Below are 22,907 nucleotides of genomic sequence, written 5' to 3'. Positions count from 1 at the left end.
GAAGGTCATGAAATCTTTTCCGGCACTGAATCCAGGTTCGCCGTGTGACTCCCAAGAAGTTGACCTCCTCAGCCACCTGCATCCACACTGCCTTTGTGTGCTTGGGAGGCCTCTTCCTCCCTGAGGAAGGGAAGAGCACCTCCCTGTTGGCCCTAGCCCCATCCACCAATGCCTGCAAGGCCACCTTGTCGAAATGAGGAGCTGATCTAGGCCTCCCGCTTGTCATCTTTCCTGCAGGTCCCTCTGATACCAAATGGAGAAAGCGTGGAAGCCTGCAGAAGAAGCAAGGCTTGCTGTGAACCTTAAATGCAGCAGCAATGATGACGTCATCGGAGGGGTCTTTCAGTCATGAAAAACCCAGTTGCAAAGGCTTCCCACACGTTGGCAATCAATTGGTCACTTAAGTTAAAATTGCATCAATCTCCCACATCCATTTAGATTCATGTGGGAAACACGAAATTCGGATAACACGACACCATCCTGCACCTGAGTTAAAATCCTGCCCAATATCTCCAAGTTTGCAGACGACACAAAGCTGGGTGGGCGTGTGTGCTGTGAGGAGGATGCAGAGAAATTCCAGTACGATTTGGATAGGTTGGGTGATTGGGCAGATGCATGGCAAATGCAGTATAATGTGGATAAATGTGAGGTTATCCACTTCGGTGGCAAAAACAGGAAGACAGATTATTATCTGAATGGCAATAGGTTGGGAAAAGGGGAAGTGCAACGAGACCTGGGTGTCCTTGTGCACCAGTCGCTGAAGGTAAGCATGCAGGTGCAGCAGGTGGTTAAGAAGGCAAATGGTATGTTGGCCTTCATAGCAAGAGGATTCGAGTACAGGTGCAAGGATGTCTTGCTGCAGTTGTACAGGGCCTTGGTGAGACCACACCTTGAGTATTATGTGCAGTTTTGGTCGCCTTATCTGAGGAAGGATATTCTTGCCATGGAGAGAGTGCAGCGAAGATTCACCAGACTGATGTACCCGATGGCGGGGGAGTCCAGAACCAGGGGTCACAGTCTTAGGATAAGGGGTAAGCCATTTAGGACTGAGATGAGGAGGAATTTCTTCACCCAGAGAGTGGTGAACCTGTGGAATTCTCTGCCACAGAAGACAGTTGAGGCCAATTCATTAAATATATTCAAGAAGGAGTTGGATATATTTCTTGAGGCTAAAGGGATCAAGGGATATGGGGAGAAAGCAGGGACAGGGTACTGAATTTGGATGATCAGCCATGATCTCATTAAATGGCGGAGTGGGCTTGAGGGGCCGAATGGCCTACTCCTGCTCCTATCTTCTATGTTTCTATGTAATGGATATGAATTATACTGCAAATTGACTGAAGTTGGAGATGTACCCCTGAGGTAGCTGGGAAGAAAGAAAAAGAAAAGAAAGACGTGCATTTATATAGCGCCTTTCATGACCTCACATCTCAAAGCACTTTACAACCAATGAAGTACTTTTGAAGTGTAATGTGGGAAACCCGCAGCTAATTTGCGCACAGCAAGCTCCCACAAACAGCAGTGTGATAATGGCCAGATAATTTTTTTTAGTGGTGTTGGTTGAGGGATAGATATTGGCCAGGACACTGGGGATAACTCCCCTGCTCTTCTTCAAAAAAGTGCCATGGGATCTTTTACATCCACCTGAGAGGGCAGACGGGGTTTCGGCTTAACGTCTCATCCAAAAGACAGCACCTCCGACAGTGCAGGACTTCCTCAGCACTGACACTGGGAGTGTCAGCCTTGATTTTGTGCTTATGTCTCATGGGGTGAGACTTGAACCCACCACCTTCAGACTCAGAGATGAGAGTGCACACCCACTGAGCCATGGCTGGGAAGGAGCTGCAGCACTAAAAGTTCAATGCTACAGCCATTGGCAAGGCAGTCACTGTTGCCAATGTTTTCTGCAGATAAGATACCAGCAGATGGCACTGTTGCCCTTGCATTGCGGAGCCTGTAACGTCATTTCTCATTGTGCCTGGGTCTGTGCATAGATAAGGGTGGGTGCAGGCAGTCTACCTCTAGTGCAGCTGAACCTGCCTCATATCCATCCCTTTGTCCTCCTTCTCCTCCTTCAAAAAAATTAAGAGAAGAGCACACAATCCAGTGCCCCTTTGATTGCAGCAATGAAAGATACAGCAAAGCTGCGGATGTTGGAAATCTGAAATAAATACAGAAAATGCTGGAAATACTCAGCAGGTCAGGCAGCATCTGTGGAGAGAGAAACAGAGTTAACGTTTCAGGTCAATGACCCTTCATCAGAACTGATACAGCAAAATATAGCAATACAGCTTTAAATACTCACTTCCTGCCTGCTCTTTATTGCCCATTTTATGTGAGCGAGCTGAATGCATATAAATGCATTTTGTGTTAGAGCACTTTAAGCTAGTCTAAAGATTATGCACTGGGCGAATCAGATTGGGATGTGGCAAAACCGTTTCCCAGCTCAATTTTCTAGCCCTCACTTATACATTCCATGCCAGTAGAAGGAATTCCATTTCGTTCTGAAGGAATGACAATTTACCCTTCTGGTGCTTAGTATTTCTGAATTCCAGATCATATCCCAGAAATACCCTCACCAAAAAGGCCAAAACTGTAATAATACATAATAATAATGACATATATTAAACAACATTGTAAAATCTTTTTGATAAAATTGCATTTTGAAGATTGGTTTTATTGCAGCCCTGGACAATATTTGCAGCTGTACTGTTTACAGTCATTTCCCTACATCGCCAACAGAGGGCAACAAAGGAGGTGCTGTTTGATCAGGGAACTCGCCAGCACTGTTGCCAGGAGGGAGAGTCTCAGAGTGCTATTATTCATTTGTCGTTGTCACATCACAAGCAGGTGATGCAAGATCATTCTGTGGATGTTATACGACATCTACGTGGTACGAATGAGACCATTGCGCCTGTTTATGAACAGTCACAGAAGTCTCACAACTACTTTACATGGGGGAACAACGTCTCTTTGTCACTTACCACCTCCTCCAACTGACATTGTGTGGATACTGAAACGAAAAATGAAAATTGTAGTGTCCGTGTGTTGATAAAGACACTAAAGACAGGAGTTGGTTCATAGGTATTTACTAAGCAAAGTCTGGGGGGGGGGTTTCTAAAGGATATACACAATACACAGGCTTATATAGCCCAATTGGCAATTACCGGCATTACGCACACCTGGGGCTCTTATAGGCACATACACCACAATTCCTCCCCTTTTAGCTAACCAGTACATCATATTTTAAGTAATTATTAATTACATGTTATATGCAAAATAATATACATTGCTGTAATTAATTCATTATAAGTTAGTCTCTCAGGAGGCTTCCTGACTTGGTCCGGATAACGCCTCGGGGGTGTAGTAGTTTCTGGTGGTGTAGTAGGTTCTTCTGGCAAGGCTGATTCGGCTTGAATGCCAGTGTCGGGTTCATCGGGTTCCAGTATCACCGGATCGGAGGTAGATATGGGTATCTCTACTTCATCGTTTTCGGATGACTTTATGATTTGGTCAGCATGGCACCTTATTATGCTTTCTCCAATGTCCACGGTATACATCGTGCAAATAGTTCCAGGCTGCCATTTCTCGGTACGGTAGTCCCGGGCCAAAACTTGTTGACCTATCTGGAAGGTTCTAGTTGGCCTTTCATTCATGCCTTGAAACTGCCGGTTCTCCACGTCCCTTCTGATGTTGGGCTTGACCAAATCCAGCTGGCATCTTAGGTTTCTATTGAAGAACATCATGGCGGGAGTTTGGTTGGTAACCATATGTGTTGCATTCCTGTATGCGAATAAGAAGTTATCCACCTTGTGCTGAAGTTTTATGTCTTCATTACCCATGGCCTTTATGGCCTTCTTGAAGGTCTGGACAAACCTTTCAGCCAATCCATTGGTGGCGGGATGGTATGGGGCGGACATGTAGTGCTTAACCCCATTGTTTTTTAAGAACTTTCTGAATTCTTCGGACACAAATTGCGGTCCATTATCAGAACAGATCTGTTCTGGTAGCCCATTCCTGGCAAATATGGTCCTTAATACTGTGATGGTTTTTTCCGTGGTGGTGGAGGACATCTTTATTACCTCCGGCCACTTGGAGTGTGCATCAACCGCGATTAAGAACATTGAGTCCATAAATGGACCAGCAAAGTCGATGTGTACCCTTTGCCAGGGAGATGAGGGCCACTCCCATGGATGTAGAGGGGCTTGTGGTGGATTGTTTTGGACCTTCTGGCATCCTAGGCAGCTCTTGGTCATTTCTTCGATGTCTCCATCGATACCTGGCCACCATACAAATGCCTTGGCTAGGTTCTTCATTTTCACTCCACCCAGATGCCCCTCGTGAAGCTCCTTTAGCACTTTATCCTGGAGTTTGGGTGGAATCACCACTCTGGATCCACACATCAAGGTTCCTCGGCACACTGACAGCTGTTCTCTTCTTTGCGAGAATGCTGGCAACAGTGGTTCGCCATGTGCTGGCCATCCCTTCACTGTTAAATCGTAGACCCGTGAAAGAGTCGGGTCATTTCTCGTTTCCCTTTCAATGGCAGAATTTGTTACTGGTAGACATTCCACGATGGTAGAGTGGAACATCTCCATTGGGTCTACTGTAGGTGCCTCTTCTACCGTTGGCAACGGTAGGCGCGATAAACCGTCAGCATTCCCATGCTGTTTTGATCCTTTGTATTCTATGTTGTATTGGTGTGCCCCTAGAAAAAGGGACCACCGCTGTAGCCTTTGTGCTGTCATAATGGGAACACCCTTTTTAGGGTTGAATATATGAGGGGTTGATGGTCAGTCAACAAGGTAAATTTTTGTCCGTGTAGGTAATGGTTGAATTTCTTTACTCCCCATACCAGGCTGAGTGCTTCCCTGTCAATTTGGGCATAGTTACGCTCAGCTGAGTTCAATGAGCGTGACGCAAAAGCTATCGGCCGTTCCGAGCGATCAGGGAATTTATGCGATAATACTGCTCCTATGCCGTAAGGGGATGCATCACACGCCAGTCTGATTGGCAGTGATGGGTTGTAATGAGCCAAAACTTCTTTGGATGTGATTAAGTCTTTGCATTTATGGAAGGCATTTTTGCAGTCTTCGTTCCATTTCCAAATTACTCCTGTTTGTAGCAGTTCATTAAGAGGGTGTAGAAGAGTTGATAAGTTCGGTAAAAATTTATGATAGTAATTTATTAATCCCAGGAACGACCTTAATTGTGAAACATTTTCAGGTGCTGGGGCTTTTATGACTGCCTCAATTTTTTCAGGTGACTTATGCAACCCTTCCTTATTTATTATGTGGCCACAATATGATATTTGATTTTGGAAAAATTCGCACTTGGGGCGATTTGCTCGTAGGCCCCGTTCTCTCAGCCTAGTGAGCACCTGCTCTAAATTGGCAAGGTGCTCGTTGTCGTTTTCTCCTGTTACAAGGATGTCGTCTAGGTAGCATTGAGTCCCCGGAATCCCTTGGAGGACTTGCTCCATAGCTCTTTGCCAGATAGCTGGAGCGGATGCTACTCCGAAAACCAGTCGATTGTACTGGTACAGACCTTTGTGTGTATTTATTGTGAGATACTTTTTAGAGGCCTCTTCAACCTCCATCTGTAGATATGCCTGTGCCAAGTCAATTTTGGTGAAACGTTTCCCTCCGGATAGTGAGGCGAAAATATCTTCTATCCTCGGAAGAGGATACTGTACCGTGTGAAGGACCGGGTTTACAGTCACCTTGAAGTCGCCACAGATGCAAATTTTTCTCTGTTCTTCAGATCCATCATCCTTCAATGCTTTCTTCATGACTGGGACGATGGGTGTTGCCCACTCGCTCCAATCTATTTTAGATAATACGCCTGCCTTTTCCAAATTCTCCAGCTCTGCCTCAACTGCTGGACGAATTGCGTATGGCACCGGTCTTGCCTTAAAAAACTTGGGAATTGCTGCATCTTCCACTTTTATTGAGGCGGTGATGCCTTTCAAGGTTCCTAGTTTCTCTTGAGATACTTCCTTGGCGTTGGCCAAGATGTCTTTCAATCGTTCAGGTATGATGTCATCATCATTTTTTTCCTTACTGGTCACAGTCAGTGCCTGAAAGGAGTGCCAGTCTAAACGTATTTTTCTGATCCATTCACGTCCCAACAGCGGTGGACCACCATCTTGTAGAACGTATAAATACAACTTCTGTATTTCCTTGCCGTTGTATACAACAGGCACCCTTATTTTTCCTTTGGGGTATACTTTCTGCCCCGTATATGTTTTCAAGATAATGGATGTATCTTTTAAAAGGTATATGCGGAAATAGCCGCTCGTAATCCCGTCGATTTATGATGGTCGGAGCTGATCCTGTATCTAGCTCCATTTTAACTGGGGACCCTGCTATTGTGAGGGTAACCCAAATGGTCTGGTAATCTTCTTTGGCAATTACATTATGTAATTTGAGAGAGCTTAGTCTCTTGTTCCCGGAGCCGCTATCGCTCTTCTGGTCTTCGGAGCTACTGTCCGTCATCATTTGTACCTTTCTGTGCTTTTCCTTATTGATTCTTTTCCCGTTAGTGGATTTTTTATTTTCAGATCGGCACACACGTGGAATGTGTCCCATCTTTCCGCATCGCCTGCATGCTTTTTCCTTGAACCAGCAGTCCCTCTGGTCATGGGTGGATCTGCCGCAGCGATAACATCTCTCGAAACCCCATGTCATTTCATGGGTGCCGAAGTCCTGTGGCCTTTGCTGTATCTTTGCAGCTCCTATTGCACTGAAAGCCTTGTCCAGTGTTAAATCTTTCTCAGAAGATACCTTTTTTTGTGTTTCTACACTTAGGGGATCGCAGATGAATTTGTCTTGCAGAGAATCTGCCAGTCCTGCCTCGAATTGGCAGTGTGGGGTATCAACAATCTCCTCAAAATTCTTGTCCATCGGTTCGGCTGGAGTGATTAAGTTTCGTAACAGCTTGTATGTCTTTGCGCCCATTAGATCCAGAAGCACTGAAGCTTTTTTTTCATCTTCTATTCCATTTGCGGTGCAATATACCTCCACTCTTTCCACATATGTGGTCCAATCCTCTATCTCGTTATCAAAAACATCAATATTGCCATAATTAGGCTCTATTTCGCTATCAAAAGCATCAATATTGCCAGACTTAGGCATTTCAGAAAAGATATGGCGCTTCCCGCGCTTTTTTTTTCTTTTCTGTAGCAAAGATATGGCGCTTCCCGCGCTTTCCCGCCGCTGCTGCCGATAACAACGCTGTTTACTGCGGTTTCCGTTCTCTTTATTTTTTTTAATTTACTGTTGGAGACTCGTTCCCGCCGGAGGTCTGAATGCTGACCTGCTTGCCGCGCCGGCTGTCTCCCGAGTGCTCCCTCCCAGTCCATTATTGCTTGCCTCCGATTTCGCTGCCTGTCTCAGCTGTAGAGCCCGCCGCTGGAGCCCCAGCCTGACGCCCAGCAAGGATTAGCGCAGTACCTGCCACCAGCTTGGCCAGCTGGTGAAACCACAGCTTCTCTCACTTCCTTGAGTCTTCTGGACGCTGGAGGAATCGATGTCCTTGAGGTGCTGCCGAATTGCAGGTAAGTCCGTTTCCACTTCGTCGCCACTGTAGTGTCCGTGTGTTGATAAAGACACTGAAGACAGGAGTTGGTTCATAGGTATTTACTAAGCAAAGTCTGGGGGGGGGGTTCTAAAGGATATACACAATACACAGGCTTATATAGCCCAAGTGGCAATTACCGGCATTACGCACACCTGGGGCTCTTAAAGGCACATACACCACAAAAATCATAAAATATTGTAATAATAAAACAACGATGGTATGAATGAGCCTGACCTCCCCCACCGCCCCCCACCCCCCCGCCCCGAACCCCCCCATTTCCTGATTTTCCTGAGCTACTCGTCATTTAAGACCATAAAGCAGACGTGGGCGGATTACTGCATGGGCCTGCAGGGCCTGTGCCCAGCCAAATATGCAGCCCCCAGTTAAACTCACCATAATGCAGGAAAACTGCAAGCATCTGCAGGATCAGTTTCACTTAAACATAATGGCCCAGAAATTAAGCATAATGGCCCAGAAATTCGGGTCGGGGGCTTCCCGCTGGTGTAAGCCCCCAACCTGCACTTAGCTTGCGCGCCGGCCGTTGAGCTGTGGGCCCGCGTGGGGTTCCGATCCTGGGCCTGCTCCAGCTGCTGGCGCGCAGTGCTTGCGTATCCCAGGGGCGCAGTTAGTTCGATGCGTGCCCTGGGATCACGTGGACCATGGGGAGCCAATCGGAGCAGGGAATGCTTCATTCATAAGTTTGACAGGAAGAGCTGTCAAAACTTATAAATACTACAGACCCCAAAACATCATTAAATCTACAAATAAATTTTAAAAAAACATCACATTTTTAAATAAACTATAAATTACATGACATAACTAATTTAAACAATAATTTAAATTTTTGAAAAAAATAATTTTATTTTCTAACGGGGCTAAAAATAAACTTACCTTGCTTTAAAGTATTTAAAAATAATAAGCCTGTGGAAAAAATGTTTTAACTTTAATTAATTCACCACTTACATGTGTAACTTCTGGAGACTTAACCTCCCGGGAAAACCTGCAAAAAAAACACAAGTTCAAAGCACACGCGCAGCTTCTCCCGCGCACGCGTTTGAACTCTGAACCCCTTTCCATTGGGCCTACGGGTGAGTACCCCGTGCGTACTCACCCATGGAGACCCGAATTTCTGGGCCAATATATTGCGATATGATTTACTTTATTATTAACGTATGCGTAAACATCCGGTGGGCCTATTTCTTTGTGCATTTTACTCTATGTATGTGTTTTAATGGATCGAGGAAGGGGTTGTGTGGAGGGTTGAAAGGATTCTTGCTCCGGCTCTGCCTACCAAGGTCCCCATTCAGTGAAAGGCTGACATGCAAGATCGCAGTGGCTTAGCCCTCTGGCTCAGGATTGTATTCTCACACTTGCATTGGCCGTGGCATTAATTCCCAGCATTTCTCTCCGGTAGGAAAAGTAAGAGCAAGCTTTGGGGGCTGTGCTATCCCAACAGCCATCCATGAGGCTTTGTTTCATAGGGGATGATTTTGCCAATGGGGACGTGATGGAGGCGGGACTGTTGCTTGTCGGGTTTTAGTCCCGCCTCCATCGACGTCCGGCCAACCCACGCTATTTTCCCTTGATTGACCGCGTTAAGCCCGCCCAGCGGGCTTAGCAGGCCAATTAAGGGAAAGCCGGTTAGAGGTGACATCAGCAAGTGACGTTTCATCTGTCAAGAGCTTTTGACAGATGAATTGTCATCATTTGACAGCTCTGTGAAGCAGTCAAACACTGACAATCTGCCTTCTAAGTTGAATCCTGGGACACAGGCTTACTTAGAGATCTGTCCTGAGCAGAAAGCAGAAGGCTGATGCATTTGAGAATGCAGTGGCAATTCTGGTTTCTCTGTCGGTGAGATGAGGGACTTCCGAGACCTGAAGGGGTGAAGCCTGGAGGAAGAAGCAAAGGTAAGTAAAGCTTTTAAAACACTTAAGACTCACCTCACACACTTACCTCTGCACACATGCACCCATCACTCACCTGCACACCGGACATCTCGGCCCCTCCGACCTCCGCAGATCGACGGCCCGCCTCGCTGACCCTGGCGAGGTTCAAAGCCATCGGGCGGCCCGCACTTTAGGGCTCAAAATAGGGATTATCAAAAAAACTGCCTGTTAACAGACAGTTAATTGGCACTAATCCCCTTCCCGTCTCGAGGGGGGTTGGGCACCCGCCCCCAGATTCTGCCATTTTCCCGGCAATCCCACCTCCATACCCACCTCCCCAGGGCTGGCAAAATTGCTCCCATAGTTTCAGTTCCAATCCAGATAGTCTTGGTTTCAAAGTATTCCATGCTCTCTATTGCTCTCAACCAAGAGAAAACACTTATAAATTCCAACATCCAAGGAACTGTGGAGAGGGAAAGAGAAAACAGCACTGGAGAAAAAGAATGAGAGAAAGAGAGGAAAGGGAAATGAGGAATAAAAGCAGAGAAAATTAGGGAGAAAGGAGGAACAGGGGATAAGAGAGAGGAGAGAACCTATTCACGCTATTTGACTGCCCCTAGAAGACTATGTGACAAACAACACTGTTTTCAACTGTATTTATGTTTTTAGTGAGAGGCATTGCCTCAGATTTTTGGCTTGTAAATAAACATCTCAAGCCCAGAGTTTGTTAAACATTGACTAACATTACCAAGAGGATAGATGGGGAAGAATCTACCAGATCTTCAGGCTCCTTTCCATTAGCTGCAGGAGATATGGCACAGTCAGCCGGGGATGAACGTCTCATCCAGTTGTACGTACAACCTGGGCTTGTGGAAGGGTTCTACTTAGCACCTTGCACTACCTGCTGCTACAGCCTGTATCTGACGTCAAGCAGCTCTCGGCCTACACATGTTTGATGCAAACAGAGCACAACATCTAACATTTTAAAGCTATTTTTAATTGCTGTTTGTGGTCTACATTAATGATTTGGATGTGAATGTAAAAGGTATGATCAGTAAGTTCGCAGATGACACAAAAATTGGTGGGGTGGTAAATAGCGAGGAGGGAAGCCTCAGGCTACAGGACGATATAGATGGGTTGGTCAGATGGGTGGAACAGTGGCAAATGGAATTTAACCCTGAAAAGTGTGAGGTGATGCATTTTGGACAGACTAACAAGGCAAGGGAATACACAATGAATGGTAAGACCCTAGGAAAGACATAGGATCAGAGGGACCTTGGTGTGCATGTACATAGATCCCTAAAGGCAGCAGAACAGGTGGATAAGGTGGTTAAAAAGGCATATGGGATACTTGCCTTCATTAGCCGAGGCATAGAATATAAGAGCAGGGAGGTTATGATGGAGCTGTCCAAAATGCTGGTAAGGCCACAGCTGGAGTACTGTGTGCAGTTCTGGTCGCCACACTATAGGAAGGATGTGATTGCTTTGGAGAGGGTGCAGAGGAGATTTACCAGGATGTTACCTGGCTGGAGCGCTTCAGCTACGAAGAAAGACTGGACAGGCTGGGGTTGTTTTCCTTTGAGCAGAGAAGGCTGAGGGGGGACCTGATTGAGGTGTACAAAATTATGAGAGGCATAGATAGGGTAGATAGAAAGGAACTTTTCCCCTTAGTAGAGGGGTAAATAACAAGGGGGCATAGGTTCAAGGTAAGGGGCAGGAGGTTTAGAGGGGATTTGAGGAAAAAAAAATTCACCCAGAGGGTGGTTGGAATCTGGAACTCACTGCCTGAAAGGGTGGTAGAGGCAGGAACCCTCACAACATTCAAGAAGCATTTGGATGAGCACTTGAAATGCCATAGCATACAAGGCTACGGACCAAATGCTGGAAAATGGGATTAGATTAGACAGGGCTTGATGGCCGACGCGGACGCGATGGGCCGAAGGGCCTCAGGGCCTCTTTCTGTGCTGTATAACTCTATGGCCTAGAAATTGGGTTGGGGCGCCAAAGTGGCGCAAAAGTCACCTGAGCGCAGGATTTAGCGCAGCGATCGGAGTAATTCCGATCGCCAGACATTCAGTTACCGTGCCGCTCGAGGGACACGGGGCGAGGCTCGAGGCGCTCCATGTCCCTCTTAGGGTGCTGAAACTGATTATCGCAGCGCAACGTGCTGCAGCGCCACACGCTGCGGCACGGCACGCTGCGGTACTGCAGGCCTTCCTCCCACTGTTAAGGGGGAGGTGCCTGCAACAGCGCGATCCCTGATCGCGAGTGCCGGCAAATGAGCCCGGCACCAAGGAGAAGTGCCGGGCTCTCGGGAAACAGCCGACAATGCCGCGGGGGGGGGGTGGTTAGGAGGCCAGGGACGGAGGTGCTGGCAGGCGGCCGCCGAAAAAGCGGCCGCCCCGCACCTCCACCTTAACTTGCGCCGCTGCCGGCACAGTAAGGCCCCGTGAACCGGGCGCGGGTAGCGAGCGGCGCAACTGCGGCGTTCGCTACCAAATATCACGAACGGGGCACGAATGGGGTGCTGTGCACACCGATGACGTCATCGGTGGCGGCGCAGCGCAAAAGCCTAACGCCACCATTAGCGCCCCTACTGAATATCGCAGGAGACGCAGCCAGTGGCGCTACAGCCACTGACTGCCTCTTTAGGCGCTAACAGGTGGCGCTACTCACCAAATTTCTCCCCCTATGACTCTATGACAACATGGTTCAATGCAATATAAATACCACTCACAGCCTAAATGATGGTTTATTTAAAATAAACCATCTTTTGACAGTGCGCTGCTACTTAACCCAGGCCCCCTTTAGGCTAGTCAGATTATGCGGTCTACCATCACTCGGTAGTTTATTTTGTTTTGTCACCGCTGGTTCCTATCATGTATCCTGAAAGCAAGAATCTGCCAAAAAGATCAGCGTAACTTTTTATGATTTGTTTTCACCGAACTACAGAACAGGGTCTAAATTCCTACAAACTTTCAGCTTCGGCCCAGCGGAGCTCAGGAAGTTTACGGGACTCTACCCAGACTCAACATTCTATCGAAGCACATCGTGTACTTTACATCTGTTTCTGTGCACTCAGTTTACTGTAGCTGCAGCCAATCTCTCTCTCTCCACACGTTTATTGTAAGTGCGCGCATTTGCTTGTGGTTTGGAGTGGACAGTCTGGTTTTATAGCCACATCTTGGGTGCCCAGAAAATCCTAAAATGTAAACCGGACTCCAAAGGGGGTGATTTTCAAAGGGACCTGAGCAAGGAGCATACCCCTGGAAGTTGCACATCCTCAAGATTAAGGAAATGCAGTGGCTGTGTTAATGTGGATTTTCAGAAAACATTTGATAAGGCACTGTAGAAGAGACTAATGGCCAAGAGTCCAAAGATGTGCGGGTTAGGTTGATTGGCCATGATAAAAATTGGCCCTTAGTGTTAGGGGGGATTAAATACGTGGGGTTACGGGGTTACGGGGATAGGGCTTGTGTGGGATGGCTGTCGGTGTAGGGACCGGGTGCTAGGGTTTGGATGATCAGCCATGATCTCGTTGAATGGCGGAGCAGGCTCGAAGGGCCGAATGGCCTACTCCTACTCCTACCTTCTAGGTTTCTATGTTTCTATGTTTAAGATAGTGGCACGTGGAATTAAAGGGGAATATGGCCACAAGGATGATAGGGTAAAAGGACTGGAGAAGATTTTTAAGCAAGATTTCTTGCTTAAAAATCTGTTCCATTTCCTGCTTTTTTCCAGTTCTGACAAAAGGTCATTGACCTGAAACGTTAACTCTGTTTCTCTCTTCACAGATGCTGCCTGGCCTGCTGAGTTTCTCCAGCATTTTCTGTTTTTATTTCAGATTTCCAGCATCTGCAGTATTTTCTTTTTGTAAAAGGACTGGAGAGATGCAGTGAATGGTGCTCCACAGGCATCATCTGTGTTGGGCCCCTCTTATTTACATTGGCCCAGAAATTCCAGAACGGGGCTTGCAGCGCGTGCAAGCCCCATATTTGCACTTACCCCGCGCTCGTGCCGATCAGCTTCTGGGATGCCTGAACTTGCAGAAATAGAAAGCACATTCCCGGGCAGCGTATGACGTCACGCCGCCCAGGAGTGCAGCCAGCGCGAAGCCAGGAGCGTGCAGTGTAAGTGAGACACACCCCTTGAGGTCTCAGTTTCACTGGACACGCCCCCAATGTTTCTGTCAAGCTGCTAAGGATTTTTACATGCAAAGCAGCAGTTTAAATAGGTTTTTGGAAGCTTTTTGAAGATTTTGGTAACTTTTATAAACTTTTTAAAATGTTTACATTATTTTGAGTAATCTGAAGTAGTTTTAAAGAGAATTAAAGCAATTTAAAGACTTTTAAAAGCCCTAAAAGAATTTTTTTAATTCCATTTATTTATTTAGCAATGACGTCGTCATACGTGTCTTCACACTGTTCCCTTTGGGGAACTGTATGAAGTGGTGGAAGGATTTATGGCCATGATTAACGCTCATTCCGTGACCGTAACCATCTTTGAACCAGCCATTAGGGCGGTTAGTCCTATGGCGGGAGGGTTTTACGGGCTCCCACAAGCTATACAAGGAGGGGGGGCCACCCACACCCACGGACGCAAATATCCCACTGGATGTCAACCCAGAATTTAGAGCCGGAGCTCCGACTCCACTTGCCGGGACTGTCTGGAGCGGGGTTCGAAACCCTACCCTGATCTGGCCCAGCGGCGGGGATCCTACCGCTATGACAAAGGCCCAATCCAATTAGCAATGTGAAATGGCAGCATAGGGCTCCAGTCACGGGGAGGGAAAAGGCGCAGGAAACGTATGGGTGTCACCTTTTGTGTGGAGTGGGCCTTTTGCGTAGCAGTAAGCATCCCCGCTGCTGGGCCAGAAGGAGTAGGGTTTTGAACCCCACTCCAGACAGTCCCGGCAAGTGGAGTCGGAGCTCCAACTTTAAATTCTGGGTGGACATCCAGCGGGATGCTTGCGTCCGTGGGTGTTGGTGGCCCCCCCCCCCTCAGATGGGTTGTGGGAGCCCGTAAAACCCGCCCGCCATAGGACTAACCACCCTAATGGCTGGTTCAAAGATGGTTACGGTCACGGAATGAGCGTTTATCACGGCCATAAATCCTTCCACCACTTCATACAGTTCCCCAAAGGGAACAGTGTGAGGATACGTACGATGATGACCTCTTGCGCAATGCACCTCCTTGGACCCTCAGTCGCAGATGCGAGGGGGCAAGTTGTGCAATTGTTAAATTTTTTATTTTATTGACATGTAAAATGTTGGCCCAGTAATTCCCTTCCAAATGCGCTAGTACGGTCGGGGTACTTATGCATCTGGCCGGATGAAATGCCGGTTTTCAGCATGCACAGTGCATGTGGGGAAAACCGGCATTTCCTGTCCTCTGAACGAAGGGGTTCAGAGGCAGAACGCGTGCGACTGCACAGGCAGCGCGTGCGCAGTATAATTCGCCGCTTTCATTAATGCTTTCAGTGAGGTCCAGTCATTACAACTTACATATGAAAAAAGCATGGGTACAGTTGCTCCAGAGGCTGCGGAGGAAGATATTTCTTATCGTGGAGCTTCTGAAAGTATGTATGTCTGTATATATTCCTTTGCGTGTTATGTATGTATTCCTTTACTTATGTGTATGAATGTATTATTTAATTATGACTTTCAGAGAAAGTAACTTATTGGAAAATCATAATTAAAAATATACATTCATACACATTAGTAAAGGAATATAAAATATACATACATATACGTAAAGGAATATATGTGGACATACATACATAACTCATTCTCACATTCCATTCACACAGCCACAATTGCTCCTTCTACCTACCGTTCTGAAAACCCGTTTAAAAAAAAAAATTAAAGTTTAAAACTTAGTTAAAATTTCTTAAAATAACTTCCCTCCCTTTCCCAAACCTAAATATTGCATTTCATAAGCTCCTCCATAAAATATATCTCCTTCCCCAGCCAATGAACAACTTTACACTTGCTTTTTTCAAGTGCAAGTTCTAGGGACTTACCCTCACTGAATCCATCAGTGAAATCTACAAAGTTCACTGCGCAAGCACTGCCCTGTGCAGTCGCACGCGCTGTGAATAGACCTCGGGTCTGGAAATGCCGGCGTTCCCCGCATGCGCTGTTCCTGCTGAACGCCGGCATTTCCAACGGCCAGATGCGTGAGTAACCCGACCGTACTCACGCTTCTGGCCTGGAATTTCTGGCCCAATATATACATAACTGATCTGACCATTGGGACTGAGGGAGTACCATTAACACTTGCTGATGACACCAATTTGGGGACGTATAGCAAATTGTCATGATGGCTGTGAAATACTGCAGGAGGAATTAGATAGACTGATGCAACTCAATATAGAAGAATGTGGTCATACATTTTAAAATAGATAAAGAAAATATGCCTTAGGCAGGAAGGATTTAAAAGGTTGAAGGAGGAGGAACTCTTGGTGTGCAGATACAAACATCATTAAAGGTGACAGCACAAGTGGGTAAAGCTATATAAAAAAAAATGGCAAATTGAAACCTTAATCTTGTACCCAGAGGCATAGAATACAAAAGCAAAAAGGAAATGTTTAACTTTTGCAAGACCATAATTAGGCTGCATTTGAAGTTTGTGTGCAGTTTGGGCATCCCATTGTAGGACGGATGTAAAAGCAATGAAATGGTGTCGAGACGAGGGGTTACTGTTATGAAGAGAGACTTAGGAAGTAAAGATTTTCTCCACCAAGGTTTAGAAGATTAAGGGGTGACTTGACATAAATCTTTAAGATCATGAAGACTTCTGATGCAGTGAATAGTGGTGATTGTTTCCACTGGCTGGCAAGACGGTAACAAGAAATCAGAATTTAAGATAATCAGAAAAATAATTAAAGGGTTAGAATTTTTTTTTTCTAAAGACAGTCGAATTCTCTGCCACAAACCATTGTTAATTCTTCTTTAAAAACAAGGGAATCCTCTACATTGGGGAGACCAAACGCAGATTGGGTGACCGCTTTGTGGAACACCTCCGTTCAGTCCGTAAGGGTGACCCCGAGCTTCCGGTCGCCTGTCATTTTAATTCACCGGTCCATTCCCACTCGGACCTCACCGTCCTTGGCCTCTTGCATTGTTCCACGGAAGCTCAACGTAAACTCGAGGAACAGCACCTCATCTTCCAATTAGGCACTTTGCAGCCTTCCGGACTCAATATCGAGTTCAATAATTTCAGATCATAACCTCGGCCTCTATTACTTTTTTCCTTTTAATTTTTTCCACCCCTTTGTTTTGGGTCCTCCTTTCCCTCCCCCCCCCTCCTTTCCTTTTGTTTCTCCCTCTCACCTGGCAGCTGTCCTTATCCTGCCAGTACACTTCACACCTAATCTCAGCTGCCTTTTGTCTCCACGGGCCCACTACCATCTCATCTGGCTTCTAATACCTTTTATTGTCTCCTTTTCTTCTTTTGTTCGATCGCAGCTTTGCCTTCGATCTTTTTATTTTCTCTCCAGTTTTGAAGAAGGGTTTCAACCCGAAACGTCAACTCAAATTTCTCTCCACGGATGTTGCCTGACCTGCTGAGTTTTTCCAGCATTCTCTGTTGTTATAAGGGAATCTGATGGTTGCTTATATAAAAGGAATATTAAAGGGTATGGGGAGTGAGCAGTAGAATGGGATTAGACTGGGTGACTCAGGTGGAGAAAAACACCATTGATCAAATTGCCAGTTTCCATGTAGTGACATTTTATCATTCTATTTTATGATTTTCTCCTTCGGAGAGGTAGTGTATTTATATACACTGATTGTTCGCTGCAAGTATAACACTATAAACCTACAAATTCCAGTGGACAATTAAGAGACAAATGCTTATCATATTCAAATGACATTCCCCTGAAGCTATTAACCCATTTTAAATTAATGGGTTAGCACCTGCATTAAAATATTGGACAGTGTAATGTCATATCAACATGTAAAGCATTTGTTCGCTAATTGCCAACAATCATTTCTAAGCTTTAATCTCATCAGAATTCGTGCGATCTCTTAAGAATTCTGTCAGTTTTTTGCTAAATTTAGACCTAGTGGATTTCAGCAAGAGAAAATGTTGCCATTGACTCAATTATTAAAGTCAGCAAGGATCCTCTCTCTCAGGGTAGAACCGCGCTAGATGGCAACACAGATAGAGATAGAGCTATAACACCAAGCCACATTCTCCGATCTGCATTCCTGTCACCCAAGTGTCTGTGCTGAGAACCTCACTTCACTTAAGTCACCCTGTATTATCACCCAAAGATCATTCATTGGCACATAGGAATTGCTATACCAAGATATACCTTGGTCTATCTAGTTTGCCTTCTACCATCCTGGTAGTCGCATAATTCATTGATAATGGAGTTGTTGACAAATTATAGCAATCAATCTCTATCAATTAGTTTACAACATGCCCAGACATGACCTGAAGTATACTGATGTATTATTACAGATAGTGAAGAATGTTCACACAAGTTCTGCCACCTTACTGGATTGTAGAATGTAACACTTTCACCTTGTTTCATTATCATTCTTGTATTTTCATGATTTACTGCAGGGATACTCTGATACTGAATACAGGGAACGACGGAAACAAATTGCAGAAATTGCATTAAACTATAAACAGTAAGTTCATTGTGCACTCTTGTGATCCCACTTCCCATATAGTTAGAATTTGTACAGTCTCTTTCACTGACTTTCCTTGTTTACTGTAATGATGGAAAACCATGAGTATTAACTGCTCCTTGTCTCCACAGTGGTGGGCCAATCCCCAGAGTAGAATACACTCCAGAGGAAATTGCGACTTGGTTAGTTTACTTCTTTAATATTTTCTACTGAGATTCCTTAGGGGTAAAATTCTTCCTGTCAGTGAAAGAAATGGGTGTGAATACAAAATGGGATAGCCATAAGAAATATCAAGGTCAACAAGAGGCCATTTGGCCTGATTAAGCTCATCGCTGTAGCACCCCACCTCTCCTGTTCTGCCATTCAGCCTTGTTTCGAATGTCAGTGATGTTTCCCCTCTACTACCCCTTGTGGCAGATTGTTTCACATTGATACCTTGGGTTAAATTATCTACAGGAGGAATTTCACCCCCTCTGTACCTAACCTTGTCTATATATGAAACCTGAAAGGACTTGCTATTAATAAGGCAATTCTGTCAATATGCATGTTGCTCTAACGTTTCTTTGGTAAATTGTGCTTTGTCCATCAAACTGAGGGATGTCAGCATTGAGGAAGGAAGTGGCTTCCCATTTCAAGCAGCCATGTCAGGTTCAAACACTTCCAGGTCAGGTGACGTTCAGCCAGCTGCAGAGTGACATCGCTCCAACCGAAAAGGGTGGTTTTTCAACCTCAGAAGACCATCTCATATTGGAGTTTTTTCACTTTCCACTCGAGCTATTTGTCAGCTGCTATTGGTCACCTTTGAATGTTGAGTTTTATTTTTAATGGGTATGCAGTGGTATCATAAACCAGAACAGGGGAGAGCAGCACACTGGCGTCACGGGTCTTCATATCAGTGCTGCACTCCTGGAACCACATAATGGCCCAGAAATTCGGGTCGGGGGCTTCCCGCAGGTGCAAGCCCCCGACCTACCCTTACATATCGTGCTGACATTTGAAGACTGGGCCTGCGTGGATTTCCGGTCTGTGGCCCGGTTCAGCTCCCAGCGCGCTGTGCGTGCGTGATCCAGCGGCATACTTAGTGCGATGAGCCGGCTGGGATCACGTGAGCACTGGGCAACCAATGGGAGTTTACAAAAGTCCATTCATGAGTTAGACATAAGACCTGTCAAACTCATGAAAACTCCGGGCGCCCAAAACAGTACTTAAACTTTAAATAAAAGTTTTTAAAAATCCCACTAATTAAATTAACTATTAATAACTTTAAAAAAACTATTTTAAACAATTATTCAAATTTCTGCCAAAAATTTTTTTTCAAGAAATCAGGTCCAAAAATACACTTACCTTACTGTAAACTCTTTAAAAATAATAAACCTGTGGAAAAAAAATTATAACTTTAATTATTAGACCACTTACCTTTTAAAACGAAGTCCTTACGTCTGCTTTTTACATTCGTAAAAAGTGGAGGCCTTCACGCACAGACAAACCTGTCAAAAAAAACGAAGTTCAACGCGTACTCGCTGCCTCCAATGTCGCAAGGGAACCGCCTCTTAACCCCTTGGTTCAGAGGAGAGGAAATGCTGGTTTTCCACACATGCGCTGTGCATGCTGAAATCCAGCACTTCCAATGGGCCCACGTGTGAGTACCCCGTCCGTACTCACGCATTGGGACCGGAATTACTGGGCAGCACGGTGGCATAGTGGTTAGCACTGTTGCCTCACAGCGCCAGGGACCCGGGTTCGAATCCAGCCTCGGCGACTGTCTGTGTGGAGTTTGCACATTCTCCCCGTGTTTGCGTGGGTTTCCTCCGGGTGCTCCGGTTTCCTCCCACAGTCCAAAGATGTGCAGGTTAGGTTGATTGGCTATGATAAATTGACCCTTAGTGTTAGGGGGATTAAATGCGTGGGGTTACGGGGATAGGGTGGGATATGTGTCGGTGCAGGCTCGATGGGCCGAAATGGCCTCTATCTGCACTGTGGGGTTTCTGTGTGATTCTGTGTGAATATATTTAACGTTATCCTTATTACATCAGTAGCTTAGTAAGAAGGAGTAGATCAGCAACAAAGAGAAGCTTGTTAGACCACTAGTGTAGCAAAAGGCCTTGGAATGGTCCGGTGCTCACTGAGTTAATCGTATGCATTGTTGCCCTTTTTGGTGTGTTGCTGTCCAACAGGAGAGAAGTGTACACGAACCTGAAGACTCTGTATCCAACACACGCTTGTACTGAACACCTGGAGGCCTTCAGACTGTTGGAGAAACAATGTTGTTACAACAAAGACAACATCCCTCAACTTGAGGATGTCTCCTGCTTCTTGAAAGGTTTGTGCTAATTTAAATTTTAATATCTGATCAAAGAGACTTAATATTTTAAATATCTTGATTACATCAACAACTTGTATTTATATAGCACCTTTAACGTAGTAAAATGTCTCAAGGCACTTTGCAGGAGCGTTATCAAACAAAAATTGACACCAAGCCAAAGAAGGAGACATTATGACATTATGACCTGGTCAAAGAGGTATGTTTTAAGCTGAGTTTTAAAGGATGTGGAGAGGTGAAGAGGCTTGGGAAGGGAATTGCAGAGCTTAGGGTCTAGACGGCTGAAGGCACGGGTGCCAATGTTGGAGCTAAAGAAGTTGGGATTCTGATTCATAAATGCTTCAACTAATCAATTGAAATTCAATGCTTGAATCTGTAGGCATCATCTCGACTTGAGTCATAATAGGACATATCAATTCAGCCTCACTCTTTTAAACTACATTGCAATAGCATTGATTTCAGTCTTTGGTGAGTCAGACTGTACACATACACAGCTACTGGTCTCAGACTAGACATGAAATAAATTCCATGTAATAAGATACAGAGCTGTCAGACTGGAGTTATACTGCTCACTGCACCTTGCTGCAGGTTACACTGAGGTCAGCCACAAAGGAGCTCTGCGCATACATACTTGGACGTAGGTATGGACATCTGCCCTCAGGCTGTGTAGTGTTAGAAGCCAGTGACGAGGATTGTCAGTTTGCTCATAAATTAAAAAGAATCCAAACAAAGTTTTAAAAGTTCCCAGAAGTTACACTTTCACATCAATGCACGCCAAAACCACATGCCAATGTAACGGCACCTTTAATAACCTCAGCCAAGGTGATGTTAGGGTGGGAAGGGAAAATCTGTCAGGTTTTCCACTCCTGCTTGCTGTTGGTGTGTAGAGGGTCAGTTCCATACTGATCAGTGAACTGTACCTAAGCCGCCAGGAGAGTTGCCTTAAAAGTTATTGGGAGAAAAATTTGTTCACGCCTAAAATCAGGGATGCAGGGGGTGCAGGGAACGTTCCCTGCACCTGAATGGATAGGCCCAGTACGCACCTAATATTGGGCATCAGGCCTCATTATCATTGGACTGGCGAGTTGCAGACACCTAATGGGCATTCCTAGGCAGCTCACCAGAGAAGAGGCCTCGATGATCGGGATGCTACAATACTGGCAGTGGCCCTCAGATAAGTCCTCCAAGGGGTCAAAGACAGCACAGGAGAGAGTGGGGTGACTAGGAGGCGTGATCGGGATGGAGGAAACCAGGAGGAGTGTGACCAGGGGTGGTTGGGGGGGTGGGGGGAAGAGATCAGGAGGGAGGGTACCGGTGGCAGCGATCAGGGCAGGGCGATCAAGGTCATGTTCGATGTGGTGGAGGGCGAGTGGTGGCCATCAGCAGTCTGCGTGGTTTGAAAAATACTTACCATAATGTGGAGCTGGGAGGATCAGGAGTGTCCCACATTATGGTAAGTATTTTTAACAAACTTACCTTTTTAGTGGCGGCCTGCAGTGGCCTCTTTAACAACTCTTTGTTAGGCAGCATGTAAACGTGGTTTACCTGAATGCAGCCGGTGCTATCATTAGCTGCTTCAGAGTAAATCAATATTGCAGAGTAGGCCCCTTGTTTGCATATGCAAAGTGCCTAGCACCTGTTTCAGCTGAGGGCCCTTTCACCTTTTTTTTGCCCATACCATAATTAGCGTGCGCTTCCTGCCCTCCATATTGGAGGCTTGGGTGCCCAGTTAGCACCAGAAAAATGGGTGTACACCATCGAATTTCTAGGCCTCGATATCCTGTAACAATTTTCATCTATAAACTTATAAAATCAAAAGTTTAACATTTATCTAACCAAAAGAAAGACTGCTGCTAATTTTATTACATGTTGTGATTTAGCGTAACATGTGTTTCATGTTTGTCCGTTCCAGAACACTCGGGGTTTCAGCTGTGCCCTGTTGCTGGGTTACTTTCGGCCCGGGACTTCCTGGCGAGCCTCTCCTTTCGAGTTTTCCAGTGTACGCAATACGTAAGACATGCCTCCTCGCCAATGCACACTCCTGAACCGTAAGTAAACATTTAAAATAAACACAGGTAGCAAGTTCTGGAAATGAATGACTGAAAATGCGTATGGAAACAAGTGCTGGAAATGCACAGCAGGGCTGTCAGCACCTGATGTTTTAGCTGGCGACCCTGTCCGTTTTCATTACGCTGCTGACAGATCTTCTGTGAATTTCCAGTATTTTAAGTTTTTATTTCTAGTTATGAATGTCTGTGCCATTATTGGGCAAGATGGACTGACCCATGACTGTTGCTCCATACATAACGCACAGCACATTTAAAAACTCTCATGCGTCAGGTGCTGACCTTTCTGCAAAATGTTTACTTGGGTAACTTTGCATCAGAATCGCTGGGTTTTATATATACATTTAAAAAATGCACGCAGTAGATAAGTGCTACAAATGGCCTCAGTACCCATGGGCTAGGGAGCGGA

General features: G+C 45.7%; 1 protein-coding gene across 1 annotated transcript in view; it reads left to right on the top strand.

Moving 5' to 3' along the window:
- Positions 1 to 22,907, top strand: part of th (tyrosine hydroxylase) — a 76,570-nt gene that overhangs the window by 27,144 nt on the left and 26,519 nt on the right. Inside the window, exons 5-8 of the mRNA XM_086007655.1 lie at positions 18,045 to 18,112; positions 18,244 to 18,294; positions 20,287 to 20,432; positions 22,345 to 22,480. Of these exons, the coding sequence (XP_085863781.1) occupies positions 18,045 to 18,112; positions 18,244 to 18,294; positions 20,287 to 20,432; positions 22,345 to 22,480 (401 nt within the window). The remainder of the gene's footprint in view (positions 1 to 18,044; positions 18,113 to 18,243; positions 18,295 to 20,286; positions 20,433 to 22,344; positions 22,481 to 22,907) is intronic.

This window comes from Somniosus microcephalus, chromosome 15 (assembly GCF_052327205.1).
Source record: "Somniosus microcephalus isolate GS21.2 chromosome 15, FLI_Smic_1.0, whole genome shotgun sequence".
In the NCBI taxonomy this organism is placed as follows: Eukaryota; Metazoa; Chordata; class Chondrichthyes; order Squaliformes; family Somniosidae; genus Somniosus; species Somniosus microcephalus.
The sequence above is the reverse complement of the archived record's forward strand: the minus strand, read 5'-3'. Positions and strand labels throughout refer to the sequence as shown.